This window comes from Anolis carolinensis, chromosome 2 (assembly GCF_035594765.1).
Source record: "Anolis carolinensis isolate JA03-04 chromosome 2, rAnoCar3.1.pri, whole genome shotgun sequence".
NCBI classification, from domain to species: Eukaryota; Metazoa; Chordata; class Lepidosauria; order Squamata; family Dactyloidae; genus Anolis; species Anolis carolinensis.
The window spans coordinates 52,967,398-52,993,120 of NC_085842.1; the positions used below are offsets into that span (position 1 = coordinate 52,967,398).

At 38.4% G+C, this 25,723-nt stretch overlaps 1 protein-coding gene across 8 annotated transcripts in view; it reads left to right on the plus strand.

Annotated features, from left to right (window-relative positions):
• The window catches only part of cntn4 (contactin 4), a 727,084-nt gene that overhangs the window by 638,517 nt on the left and 62,844 nt on the right, over positions 1 to 25,723 (plus strand). For all 8 annotated transcript variants that reach the window (XM_008105345.2, XM_008105346.2, XM_062969727.1 and 5 more), the window contains one exon: positions 2,151 to 2,278. In XM_008105345.2, coding sequence (XP_008103552.2) covers positions 2,151 to 2,278 — 128 coding nt within the window. The remainder of the gene's footprint in view (positions 1 to 2,150; positions 2,279 to 25,723) is intronic.

A 25,723-nucleotide genomic window follows, 5' to 3' on the forward strand; every position in this document is an offset into this window, starting at 1 on the left:
AAGCCAGGGAGCAAAAATGTCCTCCTGCTGCCTCTGCTTCTGCGAGAACCAACTGCCCTTCTGGGATCAGGCTCTGGCAGAAACTCACACTGGCAAATAAAGCTTTCCCAGAAACTCAATTAACAGGGGACAATGCCTGCTGTCAATCAACTTAAGTACCTGGCTCTCTTTCAACACAACAGTCACACAACAGTTAGACTTTGACCACAGGAGCCAAGCCCAAACTCAGTTTAAAATCTTAGCCAAATCTTAGCCAAATCCTACCTGAAGCCAGGGAGCAAAAATGTCCTCCTGCTGCCTCTGCTTCTGCGAGAACCAACTGCCCTTCTGGGATCAGGCTCTGGCAGAAACTCACACTGGCAAATAAAGCTTTCCCAGAAACTCAATTAACAGGGGACAATGCCTGCTGTCAATCAACTTAAGTACCTGGCTCTCTTTCAACACAACAGTCACACAACAGTTAGACTTTGACCATAGCCTCCCTCCCTCTCTTTTCCTCTTTAAACATACTGTTCTGTCTTTCTTGTTGTTCCTGAGGCGATCAGGTGCAGGCAGGGCCTACTGGCGCAGCCTGCTGGCGGCTGAGGAGGAAGTGCGGGCTGGGTCACGTGACTCAAAGGGGGCCCTTTTGTGCCTGCAAAGGGAGGGCGGGCCAGATGGAAAAATCCATGATACAACGAATCCACGGAACCCGAACAACAGATTAGTGAGGGAGCACTGTACAGTAGTACAGTAGAGTCTCATTTATCCAACACTCACTTATCCAACATTCTGGATTATCCAACGCATTTTTGTAGTCAATGTTTTCAAAACATCGTGATATTTGGTGCTAAATTTGTAAATACAGTAATTACTACATAGCATTACAGCGTATTGAACTACTTTTTCTGTCAAATTTGTTGTATGTCATGATGTTTTGGTGCTTAATTTGTAAAATCATAACCTAATTTGATGTTTAATAGGCTTTTCCTTAATCTCTCCTTATTATCCAACATATTCATTTATTCAACGTTCTGCCGGCTCATTTATGTTGGATAAGTGAGACTCTACTGTATTTAGATGTTGCAGAAAAACATATGACAGGAAATGTTTCAGATCAAACCTGTGTAAAACAAAATTTAATAGTGGTAGATGCAGAGCAGTAATACTTCCTAATTGCTTTCTTTATCCTGCTGTTTACCTCATCCAACAAGTGAACCAAGTGATACCACCACTCAAGTTTCAGTATTCAACATCTTGGAAAGGGGAGAGATGTCAATGCAGGCACATGACAGCAATAACAAAAACTGTAGTTTTTCATATCTGTATATCTGTGTGTATAAATACATCTTTAAGTGTTTGAAATTCTTAATGTTGCAGTCCTCCCACTCTCCCTGGAAATAAGCCCTGTTGAACAGAGTGGAAGTTAAAATCCTGGATATTTCTTCCAACAATACACAAAGAGGGGGGCAAGGACCTTTTTTTTTGCTTGTGTAGGCACTAAGTACCGGAGAGATCACACTTCAGAAAACTTTAGAAGATACTACATATACAAGAATATGAAGTGGATGACTTTACCTTGGCAAAGATGATATCAAGCTGGATGTTGTTGACATTTCAGAAATCTTTTGTAGGATAATGCAATTACATTATATGTACAATGACTCACGAAGCTTGGTTATGTGACATTTCTGGAAATTAATAAAGTAGATGTAGCTCACTTACTCACCACAAACATGGATCACCAGGTATTCTTGAAAATGAACACCAACCCTTAATCATCAGATGATAGCAAAAGAGAGAGGATTTATTAGACTCCTATCCATGGTCAATGTTTATGTATTTCCTAAGGCAGAATTAAAACATGATTAGCTGAAATTAAAATTAAATAACTGATTAATTGCTTAGTTGTTTGCAAGGGGTAAAATCAGAAATGTATGCACAAGATGTAGAAAGAACAAGTGCTCCTTTATAATTCTTTATCAAGTAATGTGTTGCCTTTCATTACATACATGAAGAAATCATGTAAAAATGTTAAATTAATGCATTTCAAACTCATTAAGATCTAGGTGTATCTAGTCAACATATACAGCTGGTAATGGTTTCTCAGCAATTCAAATAATAACACACAGCATTAAGACATTTTCTTTAAACTACCTGTGTTTTTCTAGGTATACTATCATGGAAGATGGGACTCTGAAGATTATCAATGTCACTAAAGCAGATGCTGGCAGTTACACATGCATAGCAACAAATCATTTTGGAGTAGCCAGCAGTACTGGGAACCTGGTGATAAAAGGTAAAATGCTTCTTTTTGAACAATTCTGAAGCTTCACCTGCAGTTGGGCAGCATTTCTGTATTTTTAGACGTGCTAAAATATGAAAGTGCTGAAAGAAACAGACACTTTAGGCTGCAATCATATATGAAGTTATGCTGAGGTGGGGCCTTGCTTGTGAGTAGATTACCAAAGTTTGTACATTAAGAGCAGAATCTTAGGTCTTTGTAAAGAAATAATTTGAAAACAATTGCGTTTCAACATTGCCTTGAGATCCTTCAGAAAAATCTAATCTCAGATTTTGTTATATGTTTCTCTATTGCAATATCCTTGAGTTCACAGTTATCATCAAGCATACTAATTTCTTCCCATGGAAATTAATGTATCCAATTGTGAAAATCCCTTCTGACCCCCAACATAAGGAAGTGCTGAAAAGAAAAATGAACTGTTAAAATGAGTCTCTAAATTCAAACCTATTCACAAAATGACTTTGGGACTTCCAAAGTTTGGCAGCAAAGGTTTATTTGGTGACACAAAGTTCTCTTCCTGAAAACTACCAAACACAAAATGGGCATTTTGAGGAATGAAATCTCTTATAACAAAAACTGTATTTTTGTGCAGATCAGAGATTTTGGATCAACGTTTTTTCTATGCATCTTCCAGATGAGCTTAATGCAAAGGGAGAACTAAAAGTGCTAATTGAACCCATGCCTGCAGAGGCCCCCACCATATACTGAGCTCCACAACCCCTTCCCATCACTCTTGCCCTACTCCAACTGCCACCACAGTCTCACTCATCTGCCAGCCCATCTTGTACCCTATTTCTGCCCCAGAAATCCACCCATCACTTGCTCACACTTCTCCCATCCCATCTCCTTTACCCTCTTCCTTTCCAAGTGAGTGAGCAAGACAGTGACCACACCACTGAGCCCAACCACCTCTCCATTTTGATTTCCTCCAGTTAAAGATGTAAACACTGACTGTGTCTGATTAAATGTATGGATTGTTATTGAGGATTCTTAAAATGGGGTTGGGAAGCAGCAGAGGCTGTAGCAAATAATCCATGGGTTACACATTTACTTTTTGAGTGTTAAATATGGTTTGGAGGGGAGTCTAGAGATATTTGTGGTTGTTTTGCAGGGGCTGTGTGCCCTTCAGACCACTTCAAACATGGAGAGATGAATGTAGTTCCTTCATAGCTATTTTCTTAAGTATTAGAATTCTTCTCATCTTTTAAACGACTATTTCCATTTTGATTATTAGCAGGGGTAAAGTATAGAGGATTTTAAAGTATTTTGGTAGATTAATCACCCACTTTAAAGTTATGACTGTCTGTGGTCATTACTTTTGTTTCCTTAAATGTTTGACTATAGCTTTGGTTTTTTTGCCTGAACTTTCATCAATATTTTCCCCAGGTCTTTGCTATTTTTAGCTAGTAGTACAGTGTTATCTGTCCATTTGCATACTACAGTTGGGCAATTTGTACAGTAATGCCTAGTACAATTTATATTACTTTTCATCTTCCAGTTCTTTATTCACAACCTTTCTTATTCTATCAGACTCATGTAGAGATGCCCGATATTACAGAAGTACCAACAATGTGAAAGAAACACAACAGCCCCCAAAATAGAGCAAAATATTCCCTTCTAAACAAGAAGAAAGAATGTGCTATCATGTTCCTGGAATGTGTTTCAGATCATTATGGTATTGGTTCCCAAACTTTTGTTGTTTATGAGAATCTGATGAAAACTATGGGCCACTCTGCAGATGAATACATTTTTCACACATTTTTTCCAAACAGATAAACATTCTGTTTTGCATCTAGCTCAAGACCTTCTGAAAAATATACATAGACCTGTTAAGGTTTTTCATAGTCACCTGCCTTATGATAAGCAGTCTGTCACGGTGTTGCAAATGGCACTTCCTTATTGCCAACAATGTTGTCTTCAGAGTAACTGAAGATGGAAAACTGCATTTGAAAATTCTCAATGAGATGTTGATTTTGGGAAATTGATTCTCTCTAATTGGGAATGGGGTGTGTTCTATCCCTGGACGTCATTAATCCATATATAATGTATCTTTGCATTTCCTGGGCTTCTTATGGCCATTTGAATGGGGTCACTGCCTTTCAATAATGGGAAGCCCTATCACCATATACTCTAGTGATACACTCATGAGTGAGTGCCTTAGGCTCTACTCAGCAGGGTGAGTGAAAGAACCCAAATGTACTACATTTGGAACTAATTGAAGACATACACATACTGGCAGAATGAGAATAATACACAATAGAATTAAACTTGGATAGTCCAGAAGATTCTAAAATTTCCAAGTATAAGTGTAGCACTCTAGGACACCAACCAATTAGCACAACTATTGGGTTGCTTTATTTATCAGTCACATGTTTAATGTATTCAGTAGGCAGGCCCGTAGCTGGGGGGGGGGGGGGGTTAAGGATTCAATCCCCCCTCCCTGCCCCCAAAATGTATCAGTTTTTAAAAAAACCTAGTTTCCTCATGAATTGGTTAACTGATTAAAACTCATGAGTAAACCAGGTTTTTGTTAACCTGACACATTTCAAGGGGTGAGTTTGAACACTAACCTCCCCCTAGCTACAGGCATGTGAGTAGATACAAAGGGAATCCTTCCAATGCCACAAACGATCACACTATCTTTCCACAGTAATCAGCTTCAGAGCTTCTGTTTCAGTTAAAGACTGGCACATAAAAAGATTAATGTAAAGGTCTTATTTTATTTTTATTGCACTTACCTCATAGATGTGTTTTCCTCCAAAGAGCACATAATGGCTTTGGTCTTTTATCCGGGCAGTTAGCTTCCAGAGACAGGCCCTCAGCCAAAGAACTTCATCATTTGCCTTCAGTCTCTGGACACATATGTGCTGATGGAACAGTTTCCAAACAAAAGGGTAACGTTTGCTTTGTGAGAGTAGCAAACCAAGAGCAGCATGAGGTTTAATCAGTTTCACCAATTCATTGATTTTTATGGAACAAGAGGAAATGGCTGCAATTAAAAATGGAGGAGATGTGGTTTGAGTTTAGGTTTCTCTTACCTACTGTGACATTTTCCATTTTCTTCCTTTCTTTATGCATTGGTATCCTCATGAAGCTTCTGGTATTGGGCTATGACTATTATCACTACAATAACAACTTGGGCATTACTTATGGTGTTCTTTGGAAGAAATTGTAATAGTTAGAGGGTGCAGTTCACTGTGCAGCTGAACTGTTTTACAGTGTGACCTTAGGAGATAAAGGTATTGTACTTTAATCATTTCACCAGTCTTGGAATTTCACCAGTTCAGAATGCCCAGATAACAATAAAATATTCTGTAGATTCTGTATATCTATCTATAATCAGAATATCCAGTATTTTGCTAAGCCGTACCAATTCTCTGGCTTTCATGTAGTCTGTTAGTCTCCAAATTCTAACAAATTCTTGTCGGTCCTGCAGCATCGGTTTTATTTCCCCCAATATATAATCAGTGCATATCTAATACTTTTAGCCAATGTTATTTAAAAAAAATTTTTTTAAAAAAAAGCTGTGTAATGCCTGCCTGGAAAATCTGTATTGACAAATTAAACATAAGAGTAAAATGTTGGCAACAACGTCGGGTCTTATAATTTGTTAGAATTTGCTGAATGGGAAATGTTTTAAATTAAATTACAAACTTGTTATAGGTAGTTTTGCTTCTGATGATTTCTTTTATGCAACAAACATATAGATTATAACACTCACAAATACTCTCTATCTCCGATGATGTCAAGGGCATCCTCTATTGGAAAATAGAGGAAAGCAGATTGATTTAATGTTTTGCAATGAATCACAGCATTCTAAAGCTGTCAGTTTTATTCTACCAAACACTCGTAAAAATGGATGGCATTCCCTACCTGTTTCCTAGATCCTATTTGTACTGAGACTTTTTCAAGTGCTGTATTGCATATTTTAATGACAAGGTTTTTAATAAACTGTGAGAGTCAGGCAAACAATCGAATTCAGATACTTAATCAAGAAGGCAGGCCTCCTGTGGCATCATCCAATACAGCTGCATAGTTATTTTGTTTATGAATCTTTTTATCCTACCTATCTAGATATGCATTTTGTGCTAAGGTTGTGGTCCTCCATTGAGGCTGGGTGGATCTCATCCCTATTTATTTATTGTTTTTGGAAGCTGCTTTGGGCTCTGGTAGAAAGGTGGCATATAAATAAACTAGAAATATAGCTGGGGTAGTTTTTATAACAGTTCCTCAGAAAATAGTTTAAATGAATAATCCCAAACTTTTCAGGATAGGAGAGGTCAGTATTATGACAGCCTATGCCAATGTTGAGATACAAAGTGTAAGAAATGTTGTATGTATATGAACTGGCACATGACCTCCTGCCAACTGGAATTAGATGTATCAGCTAATGTCTCCATTGGTACACTTTTCCGGAAATAGTTTATTGGTTTAGGTTAGGGACAAATGTTACTATGTGATATTATGGATTGAGTTGTTGTGAATTTTCTGGGCGGTATGGCCATGTTCCAGAAGCATTCTCTCCTGACGTTAAGCCCACATCTATGGCAGGCATCCTCAGAGGTTGTGAGGTATATTATGGTTTGTTTGTAATTTTTAATAGGCTGAACAAAATCAGTTATAGGTTTTTAGGTTGTATTATTGTCTATTTTAAGCTATGGACATAATAAGGTTTTTCAGAACTATTTTCTGTAAACATAGAGACTACTCTCCTTTTCTAGGGGGGAAAACAACAAAACAGAATTGTGCTTCCAGAAATATTGGAGGGAGGGATGTGCTCCATATTTAAGGTCCTGCCATATCCTGTAGGGATGGGGAATGAAAAAGTAAACAAGACTTAAACAAGGTTATAAAAAAAAATCTCAATTTGCTATTAATGGCCAAAACTGGGTCCTTTGATTTAAAAAATGGCCTCTGATCCTTTCAAAGTTCTCACACTTGTACTAAAACGTAGGTGTGAGTGGGTAACACAATCTTAACACAATTGAGTGTATTCTTAGATGTCGCCAGATGGCCACTACAAAAATCAAAACGATTGCATTGGTGGAAACAGATGATGGAGAGCATCAATTTTCTTTGCAAATACAAGACCACATGCAGACTGTGAAAAAAATCTAAGAAAATCTGTAACAAAATAACAAAAAGAAAAATCCTACAACCTGGAAAAGCTCATTCCACAAGCAAGGGGACACTACTGATTGTAGTAAACATAAGGTTATGCCATTATTCCATACAAGCCATGTGATGATCAATATTTCTAGTATATATTTTCCCATGTATAGATTCCAGATGTCCAAGCTGAATTCCAAATGGAAGAAACACTGAGGATCATACTGTGAAATATGTTAGCTAATGGAATACACCAGAGAATTCAGAAGAAAGTAATCCTGTGCTTTATAGATTTTAGTAAAACCATTAATTAGGCAAAATGAAAAAACTATGGCTCACTCCCAAAGAAATTGCTGTCCGTGTCCCTGTTCAGAAGATTTCACCTCACTTTCAGTCTCTATCATAACTGGATTTTTTAAATAAAAAATCTTATTTTTGAAAGCCACCCTGAGTCCCTTTGGGGATAGAGGGTGGGTTAAAAAATAATTTATTATTAAATTTATTATTTAAAAATGGCCTGTTGTGGAAACAAGGATTGGTAAGGAAGCTTCGGTTGAGACACCTTTTCCCCATGGTAACTCTTCCTGGAGTGAATTCCCCTTCCAAGGGGTAGATTTCTCTCACTTTCTGTTGTCTCACTCCCATTCTTAACTATGAGTCATTTGTAAGTCAGATGTCTGTAACTCGAAACTTCCTGTATTATGAAATACTAAAGTGAGAATCAGCTGTGTCATAGTATTTCTGATTTCAATGTTAGGTTGCGAAAGCTGAGCAGCGAAAAAGGTTTATAGGAAGAAAATCAAGTATTTGAAATGTGCTGGAGAGGAGTTCTATGGATATCATGGACAGCTGAAAAGTCCAGTGAAAGTGTCAAAAGACAACTCAAACCTGAACTCTCTTTAGAAGCTAAAATAACTAAACCAAGCAAACTGTATTTTGCACATATTGGGAGATAATACCACTCATTAGCGCCTGGTACAGTAAAAGCGGTAAAGAAAGGAGGAAGGCCATGTAACAGGTGCATAGTCTCAATCAAGAAAGATACCGCTGTGAGCCTGTAAGATCTTAGCAGGCTTGTTAACAAGGTCTTTGGAAGTCTCTTATTCATAGGGTGGTCTTAGGTCACAGCTGAATTGATGGCAATCACAAAAGGGAGAGAGAGATAAAGGGAAGTGTGACTGATTACCAAGGAGATAAGAGAGACTGCAACATAGGATGCCCAGTCTACTGTATCTCAGACAAAGAGAGAAGCTTTCAAAAGAATTAACCCCCCCACTCCTCCCCCCCCCACACACACACACACAGGCACACCTAGCTTGCTGAGGAGAAATGTCACTGAGTGTTTTAATTCATTCATATTTTGAGTTAAATAGTGCTATTTGTCATTCACTGGAAATCTGGTTATTAGGACTTGATTGCACAAAGCTGCTATTACATAGCAGTTTGGCAATTCAGATAGTGGCAATATACTCGCTACATCACTATTGCACATCTTTGTATTAGTGCTACTGTGCAAATTGGCCAATCCATGGTCCCGCAGTCCTACTTCGCATAACCTCATAACCCTGTCCTCTCACACGTTTGCTGTGCATTAATTTTTAATAGTTATTTAAACAAAAAAACACCTTTTCCTCTTCGCCTCTCTGTATGAGTCATATTACAGGATGAAGTTGTGAGCTATGATATTTGGACTTGATGGGCTGGGGTTAGAAAACCCTTTAAAAGTCAATTCATGCTCCAAAACATTGCAGCCCTCACACATGCCTTCTTGAACTACTTCAAGCTACAAATACACCTTTCAGTGTGGGCTAACTGTGGTCACACAACTCCACAATGCCAAGAAAACTGCAGCTGTAAACAGGTTTATGTTGGGTAACATTGATACAATATAGTGATCTGTGCTGTTAGATCTCCTTTCATTACTATTAGTTATTTATTTATTTATTTAAAACATTTATATTCTGCCCTTCTCACCTGAAGGGGACTCAGAGCAGAGCACAACATATATATGACAAGCATTGAATGCCAGAACATATAATAATAATACTTTATTTTTCCATCCTGCCTCCATCTCCCTGAAGGGATTCAGAGCAGCTAACATGAGGCCAAGCCCAAAGGACAGACAGTGAACAAAAAAGTAAAAGCATATATGAACAACATCATCAAACTATTTTAACTAATTAAAAACACAATAATAGGATATAATACAATAATAACAATAAAATGGTAAGATGATATAAAGCAGAGACCACTACTTAATGGTAAAGTGGATAAAATGGGAGGGCGGTTTGAACAAAAGTGCAAAGATATGTAATTGTAACACCGTTTAGTAAAGTGAATGGACAAAGTGCTGAAGTGTTATCTAGGAGATTTGGGGTGGGATAGGAAGTCAAGTTATTTCCAATAAAGGAGCAGAATAAAGTGCTGTCATGGGGGTCACACTGGAAAAGCCAAGTTTTTAACTGTTTTCTAAAGGCTGACAGGGTGGGTGCTTGCCTAATCTCCCTGGGGATGAAATTCCAGAGCCAGGGGGCCACTCCCTCGTCCCCACAAGCCGCGCTTGTGATGGAAGTGGAAGCAAGAGGAGAGCCTCCCCAGATGATCGAAGAGTTCATGCAGGCTCATAGAGGGAAAGGTAGTCACAAAGGTAGGTGGAACATAAAATAACTATAAATACACAAACACTAAAATCAGATTATTTTGACTTTAAAATCAATTGTTTAAAACCATCTCAGATCAGCCTTGTTTTTGTCTTATTGCACTGTTCCAAAGGCTTGGTCCTACAGCCAAATTTTTACCATCTTCCTGAAGGACAGGAGGGAGGGAGTTGATCTAATCTTGCCAGCGAGGGAATTCCATAGCCAATGAGTGATCACTGAGAAGGCCCTCTCTCTCTCGTCCCCACCAATCACACCTGAGACAGTGGCGGGACTGAGAGAAGGGCATCCCCGGAAGATCTCAATCTCTACAATGGTTCATAGAGGGCAATGCGTTTGGACAGGTAGATTGGGCCGGGGCCATTTAGGGTTTTATAGACCAAAGCCAGGTAGGAAGTTATGTGCTTCTCAGAAGCAGAGTGGTAGCCTGCTCACCAAAATGGACATATAGGTAGCTAAACCTATTATGCAACTGAAACTTCCAGTCCACATTACAAGGTCTCAAATGACTAGTACTATTGTCAAGAATAGTAGGAATTGCCTGTTGGTGGGCAACTGTGAAAGACCCTTTCTCTTCCATGTGCCTAACGGACATTCATACCATCATGTTTCGATGCACCTTCAGTGTCATAATGTCACTTCCAGCCACCAGTTTGGCCAATTTGTCACTGCTTTTTTCCAGGGATGGGAGATTGGAAGGTAGGGGAAATAAAAAATGGGGAACTGGAGGCTGCCCTTTGAGGTCCCAGAAGTTTCAAGTGGCCAATAGGCGACAATTTTCCCAGCTTTCATCTAGAATGTTAGAAGTTGAAAATGATGCTGTGAATTAGGGTGGGACATAACATGGTATCCAGCATAGGATACATATTATATCCATATTGATTCTCTTGACAGTCTTATGACGTTTTCACACCAGGGCTTTAAAGCAGGCAGCCCCGCATTTCTACCACTTGCAGAATTCTGGGAAATGTAGCTTAGGGCAGGGCGCTCTGGATTCTCAGCAACAGAGGCTCTCACCTTCCCAAACTACATTTCCCAAAATTCTGCAGGCGGCAGGAATACGGGGCTGCCCATTTTAAAGTCCTGGTGTGATAATGTGGTTAATGATAGATATACTCTCATACATGGGCACGCACACTCACAACCTGTTATGTTCATGTTGGAGGGGTGATTTATTAGGATAAAAAGCTTGTGACCTTCAATAATGCCCTCTAAAAATTACTCCAGCAAATCTGTTGTACATGATAATAGAACCTTAAGTTTAAACTTCATAAATAGAGCCTTACGTTTAAACTTCACCAATGCGTCATCTTCATCTTGGAAAGAAGTGACAAGTGGAGTGCCGCAGGGCTCCGTCCTGGGCTCGGTTCTGTTCAACATCTTTATTAACGACTTAGACGAAGGGTTAGAAGGCACGATCATCAAGTTTGCAGATGACACCAAACTGGGAGGGATAGCCAACACTCCATAAGACAGGAGCAGAATTCAAAACGATCTTGACAGATTAGAGAGATGGGCCAAAACTAACAAAATGAAGTTCAACAGGGACAAATGCAAGATACTTCACTTCGGCAGAAAAAATGGAATGCAAAGATACAGAATGGGGAACTTCTGGCTTGACAGCAGTATGTGCAAAAAAGACCTTGGAGTCCTCGTGGACAACAAGTTAAACATGAGCCAAAAATGTGATGTGGCAGCTTAAAAAGCCAACAGGATTCTGGCCTGCAACAATAGGGGTATAGCGTCTAGATCCAGGGAAGTCATGCTGCCCCTCTATTCTGCCTTGGTCAGACCACACCTGGAATACTGTGTCCAATTTTGGGCACTGCAGTTGAAGCGAGATGTTGACAAGCTGGAAAGTGTCCAGAGGAGGGCGACTAAAATGATTAAGGGTCTAGAGAACAAGCCCTATGAGGAGCGGCTTAAAGAGCTGGGCATGTTTAGCCTGCAAAAGAGAAGGCTGAGAGGAGACATGATAGCCATGTACAAATATGTGAGGGGAAGTCATAGGGAGGAGGGAGCAAGCTTGTTTTCTGCTGCCCTGCAGACTAGGACACGGAACAATGGCTTCAAACTACAGGAAAGGAGATTCCACCTGAACATCAGGAAGAACTTCCTCACTGTGAGGGCTGTTCGGCAGTGGAACTCTCTTCCCCGGACTGTGGTGGAGGCTCCTTCTTTGGAGGCTTTTAAGCAGAGGCTGGATGGCCATATGTCGGGGGTGCTTTGAATGCGATTTATTTATTATTTATTTATTTATTTATTTCCAACATTTATATCCCGCCCTTCTCACCCGAAGGGACTCAGGGCGGCGTACAAAATTGGCAACAATTCGATGCCTATACATAATTAAAACAGCTATAAAAATCCAATAAAACAATTAAAACAATATAAAAAATATAAAAACATATGATTAAAATCCATTCCTCCAAAATCCTCGTGATTTCCTGCTTCTTAGTGGGGGGTTGGACTAGATGGCCCATGAGGTCTCTTCCAACTTTACTATTCTATGATTCTATGATTCTATGATTCTAAATATTGGTGTGTTGACCAGTTGACACTTCAGTATCCAGCTGACATTGGATTAACCACCATACCTTCTATAGAAAGGTTGTTTTCCTGCAAGTGCAATAGTTGATATATACTTCATGATTTGTTCACATGGCTTAAGAATTCTTTCACTTTGCAGTAAGGTCAGGAGATACAAGAAAGTACTTTTTATTTTCTCCAATGGTTGGTTCTGACTCAATCCCATTAGCATTAATGGGAGCTACATGTGTGCATGAAGCGAAAAATATACCCAGAGGGCTGAGGCACGGCTATGAACTGCAACCTGGGAATCACTGTATCCCATAATGAAAGATATAAAATGCAAAAAACTGTTGTGAACTCTAAATGAACTGTGAAAATACTCTGTTTTACATGGATATGTCTGAATATCAATGTCCTAAGCAAGATGTATTTTAGTTTGTATAAAATCTCTGAATGAGGACTGGGTGTATCATTCTAATTCACTTTTGTGGCCTGAAAAAGGACCCATTTGCCACACAATGGTGTCTCTGATTATAAGATATGTTTCTTTCTTATCTCATTATATTTCATTGATTTAAATGCCATGAAGGCAATTTGTCAGAAGACTTCTTGCATGATGGTTTCCAGTGTTTTTCCATTAACAATATAAGCACTTCCTTCCCAGCTGCTGGTTTTATTTTCACACTCTATCTTAAAATAAGATGCCAACAGTATGCCAAAAGAGGAGATATCAATGGGATATATCTTCCTTTAAATATAAAGAAGCTGAAAGCAAGTCATTTTCTGGCAAACTCCCTATGTTCTGCATAGTATCTTAAAAGGTTAAAGAGTTTTGGGTTGTTTTTGCTGAGATCTTTTCTAGGAGCCCATCTATACAGCCAGGTGTGAATGGACTACGTGGCATCCACATGATGCATGAAGTCAATTCATCCTAATACCCACTATGGCTACTGAACATGGTCTTGGTCCTCATTTTAAAAGTTGTGGGGTGCTCTAGACTTTGTGGTGGTGTGAACAGTTGGGCTACTTCCTTTTTGTTGCCCTGGCCATTCTGCTTTCCCTGGGCTTCAGCAACCCAGGGACAGGGAATTGCACTTACCTTCCCCTCTTCATCTTTGGCTTAGTGGGGCTCACCTGGCCCAAAACTGATGGTGATGATCATCACTGGTCACAACCATTGATGCCTGATGGAGCAATCAGAGACAGAAAGGAGGAAAGGAGGGACAGATTCCTTTCTCTCTCTCTCTCTCTCTCTCTCTCTCTCTCTCTCTCTCTCTCTCTCTCACACACACACACGCATGCACACACACACACACACACACACACACACTGGTTCCATTGGGCGGTGAAGACTCCATCAGCAGCTGGATCCCACTCCAGACCAGCATCAATGTATGTGATCCATGCAGATGAGCCCCAGAGTTATGATATTTCCTACTATCACATTTTATCATGTATTGGATGCAAAAAAATTTGCATCCAATAAATAGCATATAAAAATCACACGTATTTGTATGAAATAACAAGATATGTCATTGACAAGATAAATGCCTTGCAAAACAAGAAACATTGTGAAGTGATGTGTAGAACACAGGCAGTGTTTGTATACAGCATTTAAAAACAATTTGTCAGTTATATTCCTAAGGCTAAGTGTTCCTGTTCTTCCATGACAAGAGCCATAGTAAAGCATGGTTTATATGAAAAATAATGTAAAACAACTGGCGCGTGCTACTAAATGCTTGCTAAGTTGCATTTTATAAATTCATGTGTATAGTGTCAGATGGGAACAAGTAACCTAATGTATTTTTATCTGAATACATTACTTGATAATACATTACTTGGTAATGGCTATATTTTTATTTTAAAAAGTAAGATGGACTAAACTCATTTTTCTTGCATAGCAGTTGCAAAGAAACTGTCAGCTTCAGAACTGTCAGAATTGTGATTTGCTGTGGGGAGGGAGCTGTCAGTAGAACCCTGTCCATTTTTTTTGATAGCCTTTACTTCAAAGACTTAAAAGGCTATAAAAGGGAATGGGTTCCACCCTTTGTTTTCCATGCATCTGATGAAATGGACTGATTCTTGAAAGCTTATGCTTGGAACATCATCTTCCCAGTTAGTCTCAAAGGTGCTGCTGGATTATTTTTTTTAACCCACAGCCTGTACAAATGTCTTTCCACAGAACTGTCCTGCTGTGCTCTTAGTTTGTTTGAGAAGGGCTTTTTGGTTCTCAGACTGGCATTGCTTTTGTTTAACTTTCTATCCAGATTCATCCATGTTATGTTTTCTGGAAAATACCATCTTTTTTTTCTCTCAATCTCACATGCTTCTAGTTGTCTGTTACATTTCCTTGCCTAGAATTCCTGAAAATTGCTTTCTTGGAACGAACGGAGAGACAGGAGAAAAGGTTTAGAATAAGCTTGGTGAATGTTATCCCACTCTGTTGTGCTGTGGACTCATTTGAGTAAAAGTGCAGAGAAGTTGGATGACAACTTAGAAAGTAACATTTTAAAAGCAAGTTCTTCCCATTGCTCATCATAGTGTCTAAGAAATAATATACAAAGATTGAAAAGGTTATTTTCACTCTGCTATTTCAGCATTGTTCATTGTTGTTGCTTCGTCTTTATTGCCTCCTCATTACTTTCCTACCAGAAGATAAAATGTAAGTTGTTTGTTGTTGTGTATGGCTTCAAGTCATTTCCAAAAAAAATCATGTATTTTCTTGGTAAGATTAGTTTAAATGTGGTTTGTCATTGTGTTGCTGTGAAGCTAAGAGAATGTGGCTTGCTCAGGGTGACTCAAGGAACTGGATTCAAACTGTGGTTTACCAGAGTCTTAGCCCAACACACTACCCACTACAACAGGCTGAATCTCCTCAGGAATATATACAACAAGTCCTTTAAAAGGTTGGATGGGGCCACTCTAAACACAACTGTTGTGTTAGTATCCACTGGGTTTTGGTTCCAATCTGTCAGTCTTTCATGTTTTTATATAGTTTTGTCAGTGTATTGCTTCCACCAACTTAGTACCTTCCTCTGTTGGTCTTATAGCATACACTCTTTTGTTTTAAATTTCCCCTTGATTTCTTGGATCTTGTGGAAGAGTTCTCTTCCACTACTGTTCGGTTATCTTTCTTTAGTTCACCCAAATATGTTTTTCTTTTCTTTTGGCCACAGAGTGTCTTTTGTATTCTTTTCTGACAATGTTTTGGTCCAGAGTAGACCCACGTAATAAGTTGGAATTTGGTAGTTTAGGATTTGTAGTTTATTTATTTATTTGTTTCCAACATTTATATCCCGCCCTTCTCACCCTCAGGTGAGAGGGACTCAGGGCGGCGTACAAAATTGGCAACAATTCGATGCCTACACATAATTAAAACAGCAATGAAAATCCAATAAAACAATTAAAACAATATAAAGATATAAAAAATATGATTAAAATCCATTCCTCCAAAATCCTCGTGCTCCAAAATCCTAGTTCCATTGCTCGAATTGAGTTCATCAGTTGTTTTGTTCAGTAACTGGAAGTAACAAACATTCCAAAAACTGTGGAAAAGCTTTGATCTTACTTGTCTAGTTCAAGATTCTTTGCAAATCTCTAAGAGTGCCTTTTACAAGTGCACTGAACTATTCTTTCTCAACATCTTCTGTACCACATAATGTCAAGACCCACAGTTATTGTGCCTCTTGTAAAATAGGTAGGTTATTTTCAAAATTCAGTTTTATACTTTTTCATTGTTGGAACCATAATTTGTTTGTCATCATAAAAATATCATAGAAAACAGCTGCCATCACCACTCCCCATATACTACTCTCACCCTTGTATATCAGAAGAAATCCCCATCACTCAATGCTTAATCCATCCTATCACCTACATTTTTGCTCTTTTGGAACAATATCTTTCCATTTAATTTTCAATTACCTGATTCTTCCAAATATGTAATTTCAGTTAATTTTTTTCTGAAATATCAAATAGAAAATGCTTCAGAAGGGTACAAATAGGTGATGTGAAGAAAAGTCTAAAAGAGACCTTAATCCTGGACACCTTTAATATAGGCGTATGTTTTGCAGAATACACTGGAACTTCTTTCTGACTAAAAATATAAACGACTGTACTGTCTAAATGAATTTGATATCTTCCCAACCTCAATAAGCAATTTCCTGATTATAGCCAACAAAATATATTTGTAATATGATTCTATAGCTTCTGGAAGTTTGGAGCAGGCAGTCTTGATTTTGTCATTTTTATTAGCCAATTCAAATAGTCTTCTTGAGCACTGATTCAGTGTATCTTAGCATAACACCACAAGCAGATAACAAGAAATATATTGAAGATATCCATCTGCTTTATGTTGAAAGCCTTGTTCATTTCATTCTCCATGGTTGTCAGTGGCCTTACTAATTGCCTCATTACAACTGCTTTACAATCAGTATGACTTAGTCATTAATGTGATGAAAGGTTTAGTGAACAGCAGCTAGATATTAAAAAGCATAGATCTCTGACCTACAATTCAGAAGATTTCATGGTGTACCTCTAGCTTTATTAAAGTTAGTTTTACAAATACACACACACAGAGAAAGAAATGAAAATGGATCTTCTGCCTCTGAGCATCTACTGAGGTGGCATTTGTTATCCTGCCTTTAGAAAACTGATTTAATGAGAAACTGGATACTCTGAAATACTCCATAAAATGCTAAATTCAACATGTTTTATTTCCCTTGCTGTTTACTATTTCAGTCACTTAAGTAGTCTTAAAAGATGAAATTGTTCACATAAATAAGAAAAGGATGACAGGAGCAAGTGCCTGGTGTTCCTAAGTATTTGTTTGTTTCAGCAGGTTAAAACATGACAGACCATAAGCTCTTTTAAAAAGAGATGAGCCCTCCTAGCCAAATATTTTGCAAGAAAAAAGAGAAGCAGTTTATTTTTTGGGTTTTGTGGGTTTATTTCTTTTCACTTACCCTCTTTCACACACAGGATTGAGAATTGGGGGTTTTATGGCACTTGGAGTCTCTGGTTTTATGGCTTCTCACAATTTTAAAGCTCAATTGTGTGTGTTTTTAAGCGATTCACAAATTATTCTTAATTTCACTTTAGACAGGCCATTAAATTTGCACAGAGAGAAGCAAAAGTGTAACAACACTTCTGAGTCAGACCAAAAGACTATTTACTCCAGCTCCTGATTAATGATGATGATGAGAACAAAAACAATATTCAGAGGTGGATTTGTGTGGTGTAGTGGTTTGAGTGTTGGACTACAACTCTGAAGATTAGAGCTCAATTACCTAGTTGGTCATCAAAACTCACTGGATGACCTTAGGTGAGTCACACACTCGATAGGGTCACCTTAGGGTTGCTGTATGTCAGAAATGACTTGAAGGCACACAGCAATAACAACAGCAACAGTTTTTTAACACGGAATAATTGAACAGTCACACCTAGTATTGTAGATATATTCCAAAAATTTATCAAACCCTTGATAGGCTACTTTGCTTAGAATTTGTCTATGGTAGACACATATTAATATCTTGGAGTAATACTATCCCAAGATTGCAAACACAGTGTTGAGCTATAGTGTCTTTTGGCAAGTCATTTAGAGAATTCATAGTCTAGGTATGATGTGAAGTGAGTTGGACTAAGATGAAGTCAAAGAGCTGATTTACACAACACTGGATGGCAGGACCACCTGCATCTTCCTATATCATTGTATCCTGTGGTTATGTACTACCTGGGAATCACATAGCCTTTTTAGATGTGGATGTCTTATGTAGTCTCTCATAACCAAACCTTGTGCTACCTCTCCTATTTGAATCTGTCTGGTTATTTCTTGAGAATCATTACCAGTTTGTTTATCTTTACTGTATTTTCATCAAGATTTATGCCAGTGCAGGAAAAAATATGTCAAAAATGTAAAGGAAAGACAGTAGACTGTGATCGGGGAGAGTTAGTAAGGGATTTTTACAAACTGTATATCCCCTAAAAATTGCATGATGGAACAGTGTTGTTTTCCTTGCAGAGGGAAGACAACATGGTTACATAAGAATGTCTCATACCAATCCACACCCACATTTTAGGTCTGTTTGTAGGTGTATAAATCAGTACATATCATACTAAGGAGAAAACTGCCATGCCATGGTTGAAAGGGGAGAAGAATGAATGTGGGATTGGGGAAAATTATGATGTTTATTTCCCAAGAGGTTAGTCAAATTAAACTCAATTCTACTCATATCAGAAAGATTAATGTATCTCTAAGATGTAGTAAGCATATCCTTACTAGGAAGAAGATTTCCTGCTTCTGCAGGGGGTTGGACTAGATGGCCCATGAGGTCTCTTCCAACTCTACTATTCTATGATTCCTCCAAACATTTGTGGTCATATTGCAAATATGGACACAGGGATAGGCAAAATCTGAATTCTGAATTTGAGACAACAGCTTAAAATAAGGGTACACATCAAAGAGCACGTGAACAGAAGAATCCCATGGGAATGACATTAGGACATTCACCGATCCACCAGATTACATTCTGAATTTATAGCCATATTTCCACACAAAATAGCCACTATGTGGTTGGCATTCCTCTAGTACATTCTGTATAAAACAGCTGCTGCTCCGTTGTTTTTTTAAAACCTGTAAGGTCTTTAGCATGCTTAGTACATCTATTGCCTCCCTTACTCCTATTCTTGCCTCTTAGTAGTAAGAGGAAATTTACGCTTCTTATAGTAAAAGGATACAGAGTTTAAAATTCAGTAATTGAACCTTTTGAAGAAGACCTTTTTTAATCCATCTCAGATCTGACAGTGTCAGTGCCTTGCCCTGAGGGAAGAATATGAGCAAAGCCGATGAAAGAAGAGAATGTTTACAGGCTCCCATACTTTACACTAATTCAAAGTGATACGCTTTTTTAAGTTTATCCAGTTTAAGCTTTCAGCATGAGCAAAATTTGCCAAATATGGTGTGCACCTTATAGCTTAGGTCATTTCAGATGGTATGCTCAGGTTGACCGCACGCTATTCTTTTCCAATGGATTTAAAATAGCTTGTCCTATCACTGAGCACAATGAGCCAGACTCTTTGTGCACCACATCAAAGTAGCCTAGATTCTTTCAAAATTGCTTCTAAAATGCTTGTGAGGCACAGACTTACTGTATCACTGTAATAGAGTTCTCTCTCCAAGCAAACTTTTAACTAACGCATCTAATACTTTCGTCCTAATTATAAAATAGTGGGGCAGCTGATATGTTGCTTACAGAGCACCAGTGGAAATCCTCCATCTACCCAGCCAGCAGATAAAGAGCCCCACTGAACAGCAGGACTGTTGACACACGGTGGTGGAAAGGAAGATGGTCATTTGCTCCCTAGATGAGAAATAACTCGGGGCTCTCCTGTTTGTCAAGCAGTTTGCTTTCTCTTTCTTTCACACTCCATCTGGTGTGTTTTGTTGTAGCTTCAAGCTGTTTAACTACATAGAGAATTTGGTTTGCAGTAAAAATCAATGATTCCTAATTGTCCACTTACCATTTGAAGAGCATTTTAGAAACACTTCCAAAAAGATCCAGAATGCTCTGTTCCATGTGAACTCCTTTTAAAGCTTAAATCATAACATAATGTCCTTCATTCTTGGTTTATCTTGTAAGATCTTACAATTTGGAGGTTGCAGGAGGGCTGAGCTCATTAAAATAACATGTTCTTGAAAACTGCAGACATATTGGACAAGCTTTCTCAAGCTGCTGAGAGTTAATACCTTATTTTTAGAATTAAAATGAGAAATCATTTGCCTTACGATTTTAATTTTGCAATATGCATCTTTTAGATCTGACAGTTAGGATGTCTTGGCCTACTAGTGGATCCTCTTCTTTACAAGGGATACCTTGTAGCAAAACAATGAAAAAAATGTTAAAGACATTTTTCACACGTTCTTCTGCTCTGTTCAGCAGTTTGTGAATTCAGTGTGAAAGTATTTTTTTTCTTCCCAGCAGGTGAAATGAATAAGGTAGATACAATACCTGAGAAAGAGGTTAATTATAGTTTATTTAAGAATATCAGAACTGCTTTTTCTTTTTTTCCTTTTTTAAAGATATTATGTGACAAAGTGCATTATGGCAATATAGCAACAAGTGACCCGTTCAGGTAGGACCAAACCATGGATTCCTTTTTGGGAGAAAGGCATGCTATTAATTATTCCTTATGAGACCAACACTGTTTTCTACCTTCTTATCAGAACCTGGCATCATATCTGACATTCCAGATGTTCTTTTATTTGGCCCTTTAAGTTCCATTTATCACTTGGTTTGCTACATTTTTCTCTTAGCAAATTTTCTTTTGGAGCATAAACATCAATATACTAGAAACAGCTGACTTGAATGATAGATGCACAAATTCCAATTCATCCACAGAGATATGTCCAAAGACAATGCCTTCATGGCACATTACATATATTAATACAGTAGAGTCTCATTTATCCAACATAAACGGGCTGGCAGAACATTGAATAAGTGAATATGTTGGATAATAAGGAGGGATTAAGGAAAAGCCTATTAAACATCAAATCAGGTAATGATTTTACAAATTAAGCACCAAAACATCATGTTATACAAGTTTGACAGAAAAAGTAGTTCAATGCTACTGTAGTAATCTATGTAGCAATTACTGTATTTATGAATTTAGCACCAAAATATCATGATGTATTGAAAACATTGACTACAAAAATGCGTTGGATAATCCAGAATGTTGGATAAGCGAGTGTTGGATAAGTGAGACTCTACTGTACATGATTCCTCTCTACTGCACAAAAAATGTTCTCAGAATATTCCGAATCAAGGAAAATTAACTTTTGGTAAGGAAATTTATCAACACTAAAGATGTGAAAAATCTGTGTCACTGTACCCAGCCTATTAGAAATTTAAAGCAATTGACATGTTTTGGAATCCTATATGACTTGTTACATTAGGTAAATAGCTATGAAACAGAAATGCTAAGAAGCCCTTTTACTAAATTATGAATATGTGTAAAGGGACACCGGAAACCGTTCCCCATGAATATAGGTGTCCAATGTATATCTGGATCAATATTTATTTATTTACAGTATTTATATTCTGCCCTTCTCACCCCGAAGGGGACTCAGGGCGGATTACAATGAACACATATATGGCAAACATTCAATGCCAACAGACAAACAACATTCAGTTTTAGACAGACACAGAGGCATTTTAACATCTTTCCAGCTTCACGATTCCGGCCACAGGGGGAGCTGTTGCTTCACCGTCCATTGGTGGCTGTTCTTCCTCATTCTTTTCCTCGTGAGCAGTTTTATGGTGTTGTAGATTAGTTAAATTAGCCTCCCGCATAAAGCGTACCTAAATGTTCCCTACTTGACAGATGCAACTGTCTTTCGGGGCTGCATAGGTCAACAGCAAGCCGGGGCTATTTTTTTTTTAATGGTCGGAGGCTTAACCCGACCCGGGCTTCAAACTCATGACCTCTCGGTCAGTAGTGATTTATAGCAGCTGGCTACTAGCCAGCTGCGCCACACATCAGTACCCATTCCCATCAATCATGTGATGGATTGGTCTTACTGTCTTATTGCATTCTTTAATGTCCTTGCCACAACTCACAGAATAGCTGACCCACATACACAAAAGGGGATGTCTTGTTCTGAAAACAACTCCAAGGTACCCAAGCACATTAATATTGCCCTGAGTGTAAAAAGGAAATAGAAGGGCAAGGAGATGATATAATAATATCAATGTGAGTGGTTAGTATCACTAATTATATTTTAGTCTGTAAGCTACAGGTTTGATTCTGTACTTTATGAAGCATCTCCATTTTCTTTCTTTATGCGGGGCCCTCTGTTTTATTCAAACCAGTAGATATGACAGCATTTGCAAATGGCAACGCTGGTTCAGTTCTCCTGAACAACCATTTAAGGCTCAAACATGAATTCACTTTAATCTTTGCCATAAAATAAAACATTATCCTCATCTTAAAATATATAAACATCTTAGCAACACTACTTAAATTAAAGCAAATTGTACATTGGCTTCTATTTATACTGAAGTGAAGAATAGATTCTTCCTTGGAAAAATTCTCAATCAACATTGGAATGTAGTGCACAAAGAGAGTGGATTTAGACACAGGGAAGGACACAATTCCCACCCAGGTAAATGTTTTCTGTTTAGACACAATGGACTGTGCTGAAGTACAATATAGACGACTGGCACTGTTGAACAACTATTGAACAAGCTGCATTGAAAGAAGTGGTCCTTAATTGATTGCAGTCTATTGCTTTTAAAAAGGTATAAAAACAGTTAACTTTCTCTGCATACCATAGATTTAAACATGTAAACTTAAAATTATGTTAACTCAAAGTTGAAATGAATGCATATCTTTTCCTTCTTTGAAGCATGACACAAGAATTTTGTGCTTACTTCGAATAATACAGGAAGAGTAACAATAGGTGTTATATACAATTCATCTGAAAGGACTTGTAGTTTGATTGCTGTCATAATTTCTGGGGCCTCTGTTATCTTTGGATACCAGCAAGTTGAAAAATGCTGAAGAGAAGAAAACATGACCCTGAGCCAAGAAGATTAATAGCTGGTGAATAGCTGAAATCACTTGTAATATTGTGCTGTTCTAATTTCTAGAGCTCTCCTTTAATGGATTATTTGAATAGTTTATGGGCTATAACCACAACTTGTTTCAGTAAGGAATCAGTGAGGAGAAGGCCAAAACAAAGTTTAGTTAGTGCTTGATTTTGTGGGGTTTTTTTAAAAAAAGAAAGAGGCACTTCTGAATATCACAGGCACAATGTGTAATGTGTAGATGGTTCTTAGTTAAAAGCCATGTCATGTGATCTTATATTTTGGATCCCTGAAAACAGGGCATCAACCCCATTTCATTCAGGGCCACATCAGCCTTATGGTTGCTTTGAAAGAGCCATTTCTAATTACAAAATTGTTTAAATGTAACTACTCCTTAACATATTCTTAAATAACCCAAGATACCATATCACATACCATTCTTATCAATTGATCATGCTTAGAAAACAACAACTAACACAAATCAAAATGCAAGCACAAATGCTACAAGCTCTGACCTTGTGGGGCACATTAAATGACAGGGCATGCCAGATTCAGCCCATGGGCCTTGAGTTTGACACATGTGTTTTAGATATACTTATTTAGGTGTTCTGCAGATAGAACTGGCTTACACAGTGAAACTGGGGCAAGGCTGGTACACTCAGCCCCATAACCCCTATATTTCTCCAACTTTACTAACCTATGCTGCTGGTGGCAGAAGGGTATCTCTTATTTATTTATTTATTTATTTATTTATTTACAGCATTTCACCCGAGGGAACTCAAGGTGGCTTACAGAATCTGGCAAAATTCAATGCCAATAACAAGTTCAAAAAATAAAACATAACACATTTAAAATTATTAACCATTATTAATAAAATGGTATACAAAACTTAAAACATAAATACTTAAATCCATTCATCCAGGGACCTTGCATGTAAACCTTAATTCAGGTTGTGTCGAGTCGCAGAACTTATTCATTAAATGCTTGTGCACATAAACATGCTTTTAGGTTCTTCGTCTTTGTGTTATAAATATGACTTCAAGACACATGTGGCAGACAGTGCTGTAGAAATTTTAAAAATAAATTTAGGCAAGCATCTAAAGTCTGCATTATTTTGTGGACAAGGAGCTCTCACAGGAATCACAAATCTAAATAAGGAACCTGCATTTTGATACTTGAGTTACAAATTCAGTCACTGCAGTTATGACTCAGATTAACAAAAACCTGTCTGTAAAGCAGCACCAAATGCTTTCTGGCAGAAGCAGCTATGTCAGAATCCACAGCAAGCAGCACTTCCCTCAATTACTGCCTGTTTGGGCCAAGAGGCAGAGCCAAGTAATGTACTGCAATAAGCTTTATGTGGTGATGCCCTTGAAAAGCGTTTTGAAGTTAGAGCTAGTCTAAAATATGGCGGCCTGATATGAATTGCACTTTGGAGACCACATATTGTTAGTCGTGCTCTAGCTGCATTGGGTTTCACTTGGCTTTCAAGCTCAATCCAAAGTACAATTTTTCACATACAAAGTCCTAAACATCTTGGATGTCAGTTCTAAAGGCCTGGCTGGAATATGAGATTCTCACAAAGACCCCATTGCATCCCACAACCCATAAAACAGGGTCTTCTCTGGACCCTTCTATATATGCCTAAAAACCCAGAAGTAATTGGGATTAAAGGAAAGATCAACAGTGTGCAGGCAGAACTGGGTTCTTTCTTCTTCTTCAATTGCACAGTCATTTCCGACTCTTCGTGACCTCATGGACTACTCCACACCAGAGCTCCCTGTTGGGTTAACTGGGTTAACAGCTGAAAAACATATATTAAAAAGGTGAGCTTAAAACCCAATTCCACTCCAAAAATGTGCACCTTCTCATGACTGTATATCCCTGCAGTCTTGCAAAACACATGATTTCCTTCTCTTCCCCCCGTCGGACTGTCAAAAAATGGAGCCACAGACACAAAGGTGGCTCAAGGGAAGCAGAATGGGAAAGCAATTAGAACTCTGCAATAATTCATTTATTTAGATTTTATGATATTAAACAGAGCTTAAATTAACAAACGGGTAAAGAAAGAGATAAGAAATCTGCATGTGTGTACATTAAGGACCTCTTCATATTTACGCTTTTACAGTGGCAGCAACAGGGTTTTTAGAGTTCTGCCACAGAGCCCAATGGCTCCCATCACATTGGAGAACTACTTCCAGGGTAGCTCCATGGCTGAACTGCCGCCGCAAAAAGAAACAGCAGGCTCCCTGTCTTTCCATGAGGAAAAATGGCTCAAGACACCAAAAACAGGCTGCCCCCATGTGACCAGGCAGGGGGAAAGCTGCAACAGAGTGGGGCGCCACCAGGATGCAGTGAGACAGCCCAATTCCAGCGGCACATGTACAAGGTAGTAAGATATTTGCATGTGCAAATATGAGGTCCAGCTCATTACGGAGACATTTTTTTAAAAAAAAATCTTCTGCCAAATGTCTGCCCTTCACCTTGATCTGCTGCAAAGGAAGACTATAAGGATGGTGGGGAACCATTTCCCAGGACTGACAGGTCTGGGTGTGGACCTG